General features: G+C 42.3%; 2 protein-coding genes across 2 annotated transcripts in view; one reads left to right on the top strand and one right to left on the bottom strand.

Annotated features, from left to right (window-relative positions):
- Window positions 1–10798, bottom strand: part of LOC129704849 (metalloproteinase inhibitor 3-like) — a 47478-nt gene extending 36680 nt beyond the window's left edge. The window contains exon 1 of the mRNA XM_055648229.1: window positions 10429–10798. Within this exon, the coding sequence (XP_055504204.1) occupies window positions 10429–10558 (130 nt within the window). The 5' untranslated portion in view covers window positions 10559–10798. The remainder of the gene's footprint in view (window positions 1–10428) is intronic.
- Window positions 1–12380, top strand: part of syn2b (synapsin IIb) — a 393937-nt gene that overhangs the window by 297234 nt on the left and 84323 nt on the right. The gene's annotated exons all lie outside the window — the stretch shown is intronic.

Genomic DNA, 12380 nt, shown 5'->3' with positions numbered 1-12380 from the left:
AGTGACATGCACATGATGTGCATTATGCACGCATGGTGCGCGATGGCGCCCAAATGACGCCCAAGTGGGACAGGCCCTTTACTCACCAATAACCTCACTGACGCCCAGCTTGTGTTTAGTTTAGAGATACAGTGCGGAAACAGGCTCTTCGGCTCACCAAGTACGCACCAAGCAGTGATCCCCGCACACTAACACTATCCTACACACACTAGGAACAATTTACAATTGTCCAAAATACCAAAGCCAATTTGCTACAAACCTGTACGTCTTTGGAGTGTGGGAGGACACCAGATCACCCAGAGAAAACCCACGCATGTGACGGAGAGAACGTGCAAACTCCGCAGACGCTGTCCTAAAGGACAACTGCAGTGATGTCCTGGGGCAGGGAGACCTACAACCAACAACCGCAACTACTTTTTTTGTGTAGTCAGGATCAAACCCAGGTCTAGGTGCTGTAAGGCAGCAACTCTACCGCTTGCACCACCGTGCCACCCGAGTTTAGTTTGGCCTTAAACGGGCTTGATCTAAACATGGGCCAATGAGCTGAACTCAGGAGGGGTGGTGAAAGTAGCTGCCCTCGACATTAAGGCACGAGTATGACATTCAAGGAGTCCAGGTAAAAATCATTCAACAGGCCTTGAGGGGAAAGCATTCCAATGGGTGGATTGATACCTGGGATAATAAAAGGAGTTGCAGTTGTAGATTGTCGGTCTCCCTGTCCCACTTGTTCTTCAGCGCTGTGTCTGCAGCCAACCATTTTCACTTGCTTCCACAAAGACCTTCCTTCCATCATCAGATATAGTTTTATACAGCATGCATCTTTACAAAACGCCTGCATGTGTGAGTATATTCAATCTCTGCTCTCTGCCTGGACTCAACACCCAGTCGAGGGATGGATTCCCATTGTCCCAAGCTGAAGGCAGCACATTATAAATTGTCTCCCTGCCGATTTGGACCCACTGCAGTTCGCTTACAGAGCTAACCGGTCCACAGAGGACGTAGTCTCTACAACATTGAACCTCACACTATCACATCTCGGCCGGAAGAATACCTATGCCAGGATCCTCTTCATAGACTTCAGCTCCGCTTTTAACACAATCATCCCACAGCAGCTGGTGGAGAAGCTGAAGCTGTTGAAGGTGGACACTGGCACTTGCAACTGGGTCCTTAACTTTTTGACACAACGGCAGCAGACAGTCAGGGAGGGCAGTCAAACATCAAGAACCATCGCTGTGAGCACTGGCTCACCCCAAGACCCTGCTCAATGTACCCCCTGTAATGGCAGGCAAGATTGAGCAAATGCAATTTTTGGGGGAGGCGTGAATAAGTCCAACGCCTCAATGACTACCTGTCTTGGAGAGGTCTAAAGGACAAGTAGTAAGCTGGTCGCCAGTTTAGGCTGTAACGGCCGTTCCGCTCGCGGTGTAGCCACGTAGCGGTTCATCACACTCAGCAGCTCTTCCTGGTCCTGTACCGCAAGCATACTCCCAATTTTGTTCAACCAGTGACCCCTGTTCTTGACCAGCCCAGCCCTGGTCGCCAACGCTCCCCTCTGTTGAGGGAGATGCGATGGCCAGTGCTTGTTAGTGCACTGGAGCGGGAGTGTTTGTGCTCCCTTGGCGAGCTTGCCCCATCTCCCGGAGCAAGTCTTGCTGGAGCTTTTGCTCCATGAGCCGTTCCATAAGGCTTGAAACAGTCACCTTTTGCCGCTCTCGGGCGGTGAGTCTACCGTGCCGGGCTCTGCTGAGTGAACCGGCCGGTCCGACTTCCGTGTGTCCGTATCCAGCCCGCTGCGGTTGGTCGCCACAGTTCCCTTGAGCTGTGCTAGCGGCGCTGGGCTCGGCTCGGAATGCTGTCGGTGACTGTGGACCGCTGCGTTGTGCGGTCCAGGTGCCGCCGGTCGCCCCCCACTGCTGGAACCCTCCTGGTCCATAGCAGACCGACGGGGAACCACCTTCCTTGGTGTTTTCCCTGTTCTGTTCCTATTTAAAATAAAGCAGAACAGGGTTTCAAAAACACCATGTCCTCAAAGTAAGACTTGCTTACCTGAAGGTCCGTTTTCAAATTGTTGTGGGAAAGCTCGTACTCCTGTCCGTCGCTGTGCACTGCGTGAGACGCTATGTGTCGCGCATGCGTGCTGGACGGGGTCTTCACGCAGTCACTCACGTGACTCCGAAGTAAAATCTATGTGTGCAGTAGATTGTCACTATTGCATCCTGCTTTCCCTTCACACCACTCGTTCTGCACACACACCTTGCGCTGACTGACAAGCCACGGAGCAGAGATCCAGAGCACAGGCAACAGAATGATACAGAAACAAACTTGGATTGGATTTATATTATGGATTAAACAAACCAGGAAATGAATCCAGTCTCTCTAGATATAAGGTTCACAAGAATTACCTTTCTAAATCTCAGATGGTAATGAAGTACAATTGAGGAACAATTGTGGAATTATTCTTATGGGGGTGCAGAAAGGTTGCAGTGCTATTCAGTTTTGTTATTCTGGTGCAGTCCCCTGAGAGTTCCACTCATACAACAGTGTTAGATTGTGGAGCAGGCCACTTACTGCTCAATTTACAATGGGGGTTTTCAATGCAACGGGTTCTGAATATAGTTTGCACTTCTGCGTTCTGTATATCCTGTGATTAAACATATCCCCTGTGAAAGGTTGAGGTATTTTGAAATACTGTTCCAGCGTAATGCAAAAAAAAATAAGTAATCGCTTTAAACTTTGACACGAGATCTGTTGTATGTCGTGTTACTGATGAGGGTGTTTGCTGCTGAAGCTTACTTGAACTCAATATCAACACTGAAGCAGAAATGAATGTGGCTCGGTTTTCAGGTCCAGAATCACTTCTGCAAGCCTGGGCTCTGAGACCGCACAGTAACCAGGCATCCAACAGGTCCCACGGACGGACAGCATCTCTGGAGAAACGGGTCAAGACCCGAAACGTCACCTATTCATTTTTTCCAGAGATGCTGCCTGACCCGCTGAGTTACTCCAGCTTTTTGTGTCTGTCTTCAGTTTAAACCAGCATCTGCAGTTCCTTCCTACAGGTTACATGGCCAATTGGCAGCCTGCTGGATAGGGCAGGACAACAGGAATGGGTCAGATCACAGTGCTAGGTTTACTCAAACGTCACGTCAAAATCCTTGGCGTGATATTCGACTCAGCATTGAAATTTGACAAACAAGTCAATGCCGTGGTAAAAGCTAGCTTCTTTCAGCTTCGGACAATAGCTAAAATAAAACAATTCCTCCAGTTTGACGACCTCGAAAAGATCATCCACACATTTATCTCCTCCCGCCTCGATTACTGCAACTCCCTCTACACTGGCATCAGCCAATCTTCCCTATCCCACCTGCAACTGGTCCAAAACGCCGCAGCAAGACTCCTGATGGGCACCCGAAAAAGGGACCACATCACCCCGATCCTGGCCTCTCTCCACTGACTCCCTGTGCAGTTCCGTATAAATTTCAAGATCCTTCTTTATGTTTACAAAGCCTTTAACGGGCTTGTCCCCACCTACATCAAAAGTCTGCTTACCCACCACACCACCTCCAGGTCCCTCAGATCGGCCGGCTTGGGGTTACTGAACATCCCGCGGTCTAGGCATAAGCTCAGGGGCCACCGCGCCTTTGCGGTTTCAGCTCCTAGACTGTGGAACAGCATCCCCCTTCCCATCAGAACTGCCCCCTCCATCGACCCCTTTAAGTCGAGACTTAAAACTCATCTTTACTCTTAAGCCTTTCGTGACCTCCTCTTAGGGAGTATATGTATGTATTTATGTATGTGCGTAATCTATGAACCAATGTTGTATAACGTTAGTACCTCCACCAATGTAAAGCACTTTGGTCAACGAGAGTTGTTTTATAAATGTGCTATAGAATAAAAAGGGGCTTGACTTGACTAGGAGGGTATATGGCACCGGCAGAATGCTATCACGGAGCCCTGAAGAGGATTAGATAAGATTCAGTCTTTTAAGTGAAATAAATTTCTCCTCATATCAATCTTAACTTACCAATCCTTTATTCTGTTTGTAGGGGATGGGTTATAATGGAGAAATAAAATCCTCCCTGACCCCCCCTTCCCAGTTCTCCGACTAGTCTGAATCAAAGATCTGCTATAGGATCTTTGGTCTGAATGTCCTTGTTTACATTGTATCTCCGTTTGCTTTGTTGTTACCTTCTCCTAGCTAACAATGATCTTCATTGATCTCCATCCCCTTTGTCTCACACCTGACATTTCCTTATCTCTGTATCTCCCTCTCCCCTGACTCAGTCTGAGGAAGGGTCTCGACCCGAAACATCAACCATTCCTTCTCTCCAGAGGTGCTGCCTGTCCCGCTGAGTTACTCCAGCATTGTGTGTTTATCCTCCCTATCACGTAATGCAAAGTCTTTGAAATTGTAAAATATGATAAGAGGAAGAGATTCTGATCATACAGCCCGTGACTCCATACAAAGGTTTTATGGAATATTTACCTCAATTAGCAACCTCTGTTTTTGTCACTAAAGAAACCTTGTTACTGTTTTAATAGGAACCTGAGGGGTAACCTCTTCACACAAAGGGTGGTGGGTGTAAAGGGGCTGTCCCACTTGGGCAACCTAATTGGCGAGTTTAGAAGAGTTTGAAAAAATGACATGTTGAAGACCTCCTTCGACTATGTTGAAGACCTCCTGCAACCTCCTTCAACTATGTTGAAAACTAGCTTCGACTACCCACGTCTAATTTCGGGAAATTAGACAGCGAATAGTGGAGAGTGAAGACGACCTCCTTCTATCTCACTTTGACCTCCCTTCGACCATGATGAAGACTATCTACGACTACCTTTGACTACCTTTGACTACCCTCGATTACCTACGACTAACATGCCAACCTACTACGACTAAACCTATGAGTAAAAAAGTATCGATTTTTTCCATGGCGACCTTTTTTTACTCGCGGGCATTTTTTAACATATTGAAAAAAATGCCGCGACCTAGCTGAGGCCTCGAGTACGCGGAGACCACTCTCGAGCATGGAGTCACGAAGACCTCCTACGACCTCGTGTCGACCATGCTGCGAGTATGAGTCAAGGGCAAACTCGCCAGAACTCACAGATTAAGTTGCCCAAGTGGGACAGGCCCTTAAGGAATGTGCTACAACCAGAGGAGATAGTTGAGGCAGGGACTATTCCAATGTTTAAGAAACAGTTAGACAAGTACAAGGATAGGACAGGTTTAGAGGGTTATGGGCCAAACGTGGGCAAGTGGGACTAGTGGAGCTGGAAGTGCTTGTTTCCACGCAGTATCAATATATGATTTGATGACTATGACTCAATTTCTGTGAGGGATTTTCAAAAAGGAAATAGGTTCCTTCCTTTCATATGACCATGTAAGTTAAAAAAAACGATATATGATTTTTCAGGTGTTCAGGAAGTGTAAGAATCTATACTTTAAACAAAGCTTTATTGCACTGATTCTCTGCACTTTTAGATGCAGCAGTCAGGTTTCTAATCCAATTTGTTTCATTAATGATTTGCAGTATTCAGAATGTTGTATAAAGAGCTAAATGTAGTAATGAACATTTGCACCAGCTTTTGAAATGTTTATTAATGTGATTTTCAGAAGTTTTGCATATATGCTGTGGTATATGTGGATTTATGATACTGTTGAATCGGTTTTCAGAAGATACACATTATTTACTGTTTAATAAGGAACTGCAGATGCTGGAAAATCAAAGGTACCCAAAAATGCTGGAGAAACTCAGCGGGTCAGACAGCATCTCTGGAGAAAAGGAATTAGGTGACGTTTCGGTTTGAGTCCATTCTTCAGACCTGAAACGTCACCTATTTACAAGGTGTAATCTGCGTAGGTTTACAAGGTTAATTCCCGGGATGGTGGGACTGTCATATGCTGAGAGAATGGAGCGGCTGGGCTGTACTATCTGTACTATACTATGGAATTTAGAAGGATGAGAGGAGATCTTATTGAAACATGTACGATTATTAAGGGTTTGGACACGCTAGAGGCAGGAAACATGTTCCCGAATTTGGGGGAGCCCAGAACCAGGGGCCACAGTTTAAGAATAAGAGGTAAGCCATTTAGAACGGAGATGAGGAAGCACTTATTCTCACAGAGAGTTGTGAGTTTTCTGTCTCAGAGGGCAGTGGAGGCTGCTTCTCTGGATACTTTCAAGAGAGAGCTAGATAGGGCTCTTAAATATAGCAGAGCCAGGGGATATGGGGAGAAGACTGGAATGGGGTACTGATGGGGGATGATCTGCCATGATCACAGTGAATAATGGTGCTAGCTCAAAGGGCTAAATGGCCTACTCCTGCACCTATTGTCTATTCCTTTTCTCCAGAGATGCTGTCTGACCCGCTGAGTTACTCCAGCTTTTTGTGTCTATCTTCGGTTTAAACTAGCATCTGCAGTTCCTTCCTACACAATATATGTGTCCAAATGTATTTTGAAAACGGGAATTGTATCAGCAGCTATTGGTTCCTCTAGCAGCTGGTTCCAGGTACCGACTATGCTCTGGGTGAACTGTCCCCACTTCTGTTCCATCTTTCCCTCTCCACCACCTCAATCAGGCTCTAGAAGGAACCTGACCCGAAACGTACCTGTCCATGTTCCCCAGGGATGCTGCCTGACCCGCTGAGATAGTCCAGCACTCTGTGTTTGTTTACCAATGTGTGAGTGCACACTCCCTGTCCAGCAGGGGATAACATTAGGCAGCGTGCAATTTTGTAGAAGTATGTGAGGAAAGTGTTTACATAGGGATTGTGAAACAGATGGCCAAAATTTCCTTATGTGCAAAATTTCACCTGAAACAGGAAAAGGGGTGGCAGTTAGCTAAAGAGCTGTATCTGCGACTCTCAATAAGATCCAGATTGGTCTTCTCGATCAACATAACTTTCCATCCTCCGTCCAAATTCTGCCGTTTTTTAATTGCCCAAAGATCCATTGATCTGACTCTTTAAGTAGCTGACATTCATAGCCTTCAGCCACAGAGAATTAAAAGCCTTCTGAGAGAAAAAGAACTCCTCATATCAGTCCAAGCCAATCCCATAAGGGCCTATACCACTGCGGGGACCTAATTTGCGAGTGTAGAAGAGTTTAGGAGAGTATGAAAACGTGTCATGGTCATGTTGTATCGCCGAAGTAGAACACCTCCTTCAACCTTCCTCGACTATGTAGTGAAACTCCTACGAATATGTTGAAGACCTCCTTCGACTATGTAGAAGACTCCTTTGATTATGTTTAAGACTAGCTTCGACTAGCTTCGGGAAAATTGGACACCGAATAGTGGAGAGTGAAGACAACCTCCTTCGATCTCCTTCGACTATGTTGAAGACTATCTACGACTACCCTCGACTACATTTGGTTACCTTTGATTACCTACGACTAACATTGCCGACCTACTATGACCTACTTTGACTAAACCTACGAGTAAAAATAACATCAATTTTTTCCATGGCGACCTTTTTTACTTGTGGGCATTTTTCAACATGCTAAAAAATACGCCTAGACCTAACTGAGGCCTCGAGTACACGGAGACTACTCTCGAGCATGAGGAAGAGTTACAATGAGGCCTCCTAGGACCTTGTGTCAACCATGCTGTGAGTATGATTCGAAGGCAAACTCTTCTAAACTCGCCAATTAGGTCCCCGCTATGGGACAGCCCCTTCTACTTGTAAGGAATAGTACATAAAGGACAAAGAAAGCAAGATATGCAAAGTTTTCGAAATTCAAAAATATCCATTTGAACAATGTGGAGGAATGGGTTTTTGCACTGGTAAAAAAATTTTAGTGGTTATATGGCAATAACAAAAACATACCATTCCGTTTAAAAGGAACATAAAGTAGAATATTCATTCCCTATCTTTCTTCTGTTTACCTGTTGAGTCGGTATAATACATTTACATTGTGATGCATGATGAGAGTGAGTTTTGGAGTGAGGTACCACTCTCACACAGCTTCTGAAGCTTCTTAACTGCACGCACCATCTCGGTTGGTGTTGTACAATTAACACACAAATACTACAAAATCCACCTCATGTACTTAAGACCATATTTTAGCACCTACCATATTTTCTCTGGTGGTGAAGTTATGAAAATAAGCGCAGAGGGAATTCTAAAACCTATGGTGGTTAATTTTAGTCTGTCAAAATACTGATACTGCAGAGAGCAGTGTAGCAATAGTCATGTTACCATGGCATTTGTATTCAAATATCCACTAATGTATAAAATGGTCCTCAATTGTTAAAGTGGCCCACTATTGGTAAAGTCATACTTCAATAAATGGGACTCTAAATGCTACCTCAGCTATCGCCTATTTAAATCCACACAGCTAATATGTTTGTCCTAGTTCCTGCACATTGAAGTATTTCTAATAACTATGGTGCTTATGTTCTGATGTGAGGTCATTGAAACAATTGCTTTTACAAATAATGCATTAGATAGATAGATAGATCCTTTATTGTCATTAAACATAGCAGCTGAATATTTACTGCATGATAAAATGCAAGACAGGGAAAACAAATTTATATGGTGTTTTGTACATTGTCACTTTGCAAGGATGTAAAATGAAGTGCCTTTCACATAGCTTTGAAATGTGGGAAGTTTGTTCCTTTTGTGGGAAGTTTGTTCCTTTTGATTCCTGGACTGTAATGCATTCTAACAAAGGATGATTTTGGGGGTAAATTCGCAACTTCATCCATAACCCTATTAGATGGTTTCATCTGCACAAGATTACTTTGAAAAATTCGTGAATGCAGATATTTAGAGTAAAGAGGAATAAACGTTTGCCCCCAAGAGTCTATTTATTTGCATTAGAAAAAGCACTGCGTTTTACAAAGCAATGGTTTTGGCTTCAACGAAAATGGAGAAATTAAACAAAAACCCCTCTCCTCAAGTCAATTTGCCATCTTTAACATGAAACCTAATGATTATTTTTTTTGCAATTTCCTATGTCCAAATGTGGCTGCATGTATCAATCTTTACTCAGGCATTGGAGGAATCTTTTCTCTCTGTTGCAAGAATTGGGTCTATTCCCATTCATTTGCTAAGGTTCCCAAAGAGGAGCCCAAAAAATTCTATTCTGGTTAAATGTGTTGAGAGGATAGCTTTGTTAAGCACACTGAAAAGATAAGTGCAGTAAAACAAAACACTGAAACTGTCTCAAAATGGACTCAGACTCTATTACAGTAACGAATGTTATAAATCAACGTTAAGGGACGATTTACCAAATGAAACAAATAATAGAAAACGAGTTTTTGTATTTCAGTTGGAATTTACGCTGTCAGAATATTCTCGTATGAGGATTTTTATAACATTTCAATTTTTTGGTTAAAAATGTTGTAATGTAAACACTTCAAATTGTACAAATGCTGTTATCACATGCCAAGCTACCGAAGATTTTTTTCAGCTGTCAGTTTATGTGCAGCTTTAGCCCAGTTTGTCATGCTGTGTGCTGGCTGAAATCGAATGAAAGGGCAGGCTCATGAAATAAAAGCTATATTGTCAAGTTGTTCGTGTGGGCCACCCCACTAATCACTTCAAAGAAAATCAACAGCAAAAGTGCTTGGCCTAGGGGTAATTAATTCTTCTTCTTATATTCACAAAGACCATAGACAGAAACTGCAAAAGTTGTGGTGGTCTCTGAAATTTTAGTATTAATCAAATTATCTCCAATTATTATAAACGCAGATTAATTAGTTCACCTCAGCAGGAAGAAAGTATACATATTGTTAAATGTTGTTTTCTTTACCTTGTTGAACCCAATCTTTTTTGCAGTTATGTTTAGAGTCTTAGTTGAGATGGTGAAAAAACAGTTTTTACTGTAACCATCCTAACTTGAAAATTAGTTTCACCTTTCCATTAAATCACCAGAAAGTTGCTGCATTTAAAGATTTGGTCACCGTTCAAATAATATTCAATTGTGAAGTTTACAAAGAGGGTCTAAGAGTTCCATTAAACATATAATACTTATAATTCGGAGTATCTAAAATAATTTTGTAAATGTCTTCATTTGAATATGAAGAGATTTTTTTTAATGAGCGGAATGAAATGGCTATATACAGATGCACAATATTTGCATTCCATTGCAAAATCGAATGTAAATATTGTGCATTTGTATATAGATATAAAATTGTTGGTGATTTTAATGACAGGTTAAAACATGTCACTCTTGGATGTTTTAAATAATTGTGTTTAAATCTTAATTTTAATCTATGAATTACAAAGATTGCATTCTTCCCTAAATAATTCAATTTCATTCAGCGACAATCGAATTCAGTACGACTATATTTTGGGTAGATCCCGCATTCCTAAACCAAACTGATCATCATTTTTTTTCAAAGTCTGTAAGCCACTAATCATTTAAATAAAATATTTTTTTTTCAATTAAATATGCAGTCTTCAAAAGAGCATTTTACTTACCTATATCGGAGTTACAGAATGTAACTTGCGGATGAGCTGGAAGGCAGGTACATCCATCCACGAACTCCTGCAGCCTCAGAATTAGAACTAGTAGCACTGAGAATAGCGAGCCACTCATCAGGCTGCTCATGTTCCCCTTTAGCACACACACAAACCCAAGTCTTGCTGCTCAGCAGAGGTTGTAGACCGTGTGCAGACTTAACCGTGTGAAGGAGCGTCACAGCAAAGTTATTTTGCCTGCAGCAGGAGTGAGTGGAAGATAGAAGCCTGCTCAGCATTAGCACAAGAAAATAGCTTTGCTTCAGGTTCTCTGTCTGATTTCCCACGTTCAACACAGTCTACCCTCATATATGTGGTTGTGCCACCTCTTTCTAGCCCCTCCTTCCCATGAAGGGAAAGGTCTGCCGTTACTTGAAATCCCATATGACTGTACATTGTATGTGTCCAGTCCCACGCAGGTGATTTAAAACCATTTGTTGTGACTCACTATAATTGCTGTAGTCAGTTTACTTTACAGTTTTAGAGAAAAAAATTACATTAAATTAAAATTTAATTAAAGTTAAATTACTTTCAATTGTCAATGTAATACATTTAATTGTATTAAATGTTAATTATTTAGAATTTCTTTATATGTGTTACAGTAAACTATATGAATTTTGGCAAGGATTTCATTTAAATTTAAAAGTAATTTAAATTTAAATGAAATCGTCAAGATTCATATAATTTATTATAATACATAAAGAAATACTATATATTTAAACATTTTCACAATTATATTGGTTAAAATTATTTCTATTGATGCCGATGAGATGCTAAATATTTGAATATTAAGTTTACTTGTAGAATCAGTGTGGAGATTTTTCACTGTTCTATTTGCTCTTATTGCTAAATCAGTAATCCACGTGGCATACTATAGTATTGAATTCACTAATCTGGACTTCTTCACTAATTCTCACGAGAGACACCTTACTGCACAATTTACTCCTGTAATACTATATTATGAATTGGCAATATAATTATCATTATCAAAATCAGTAACATGTTTTAAAAAAAACTTGCAGCAGGAAAAGATTAGCTAACAGGACTGAGTTCAAGATATAATTGAAATCATATTTGGTATTGTAATTCACCTTAAACTATGTGCTATGCATCGAAACAGGGCTAGCTTTATGTGCACCAGGGTTAGAGTACAGTTAACTTCCCTCTTAAGGGTGAAGGTGCCACATGGGGGAGTTATAGCCAAGCAACGTCCCTAAGGAACATCTCCATTGACCTTGTTCAAACGCTGAGATGATGGCAGAATAATTGAACACTGACTGCAGCAAACACTATATCTGCTGCAATGAGGTTTTGGAAGCATGTCGTATACTTTTATTTAAAATCAAAGTTTTCTTTTAACGTGTTGCAGCAAACACTATGGATGATGCAATCACATTATGATGTGCTCATTTTATCCAAAATGAAACTTGGTTTAGGAAATCTGCTGCTCCCTCAGTTTATCCCAAAGCCCTTAACACCAATGCCACTGAGTCCGACTGGCCTTCCACCTCTATTAACCACACCACTTCCCCTACCGTCCACTTACAACAACCTGTACATGCCTCTACAACTCCTTGGTTCACTCATGTCTTCCCACCCTAACTCACCTGTCCCCAGGTGCATCCGTCCTGACACTCCTCACTCCCTTCCACCAAGAGACCCCAGCAGCCATTCCAGGAGAGACAAAGATTCATGTGCATCTCTTTGAACCTCGTCGACTGTATTTGGTGCTCTTGATCTCACTTTAGTTTAGTTTAGAGATACAGCGCAGGAACAGGCCCATCGGCCCACTGAGTCCGCATCGACCAGCGATCCCCGCACATTAACACTAAGGCTACACATGCGAGGGACAATTTATACAAAGCCAATCAACCGACCAACTGGTATGTCTATGGAGTGTGTGAGGAACGAAG

Source organism: Leucoraja erinacea, chromosome 16 (assembly GCF_028641065.1).
Source record: "Leucoraja erinacea ecotype New England chromosome 16, Leri_hhj_1, whole genome shotgun sequence".
In the NCBI taxonomy this organism is placed as follows: domain Eukaryota; kingdom Metazoa; phylum Chordata; class Chondrichthyes; order Rajiformes; family Rajidae; genus Leucoraja; species Leucoraja erinaceus.
The sequence above is the reverse complement of the archived record's forward strand: the minus strand, read 5'-3'. Positions and strand labels throughout refer to the sequence as shown.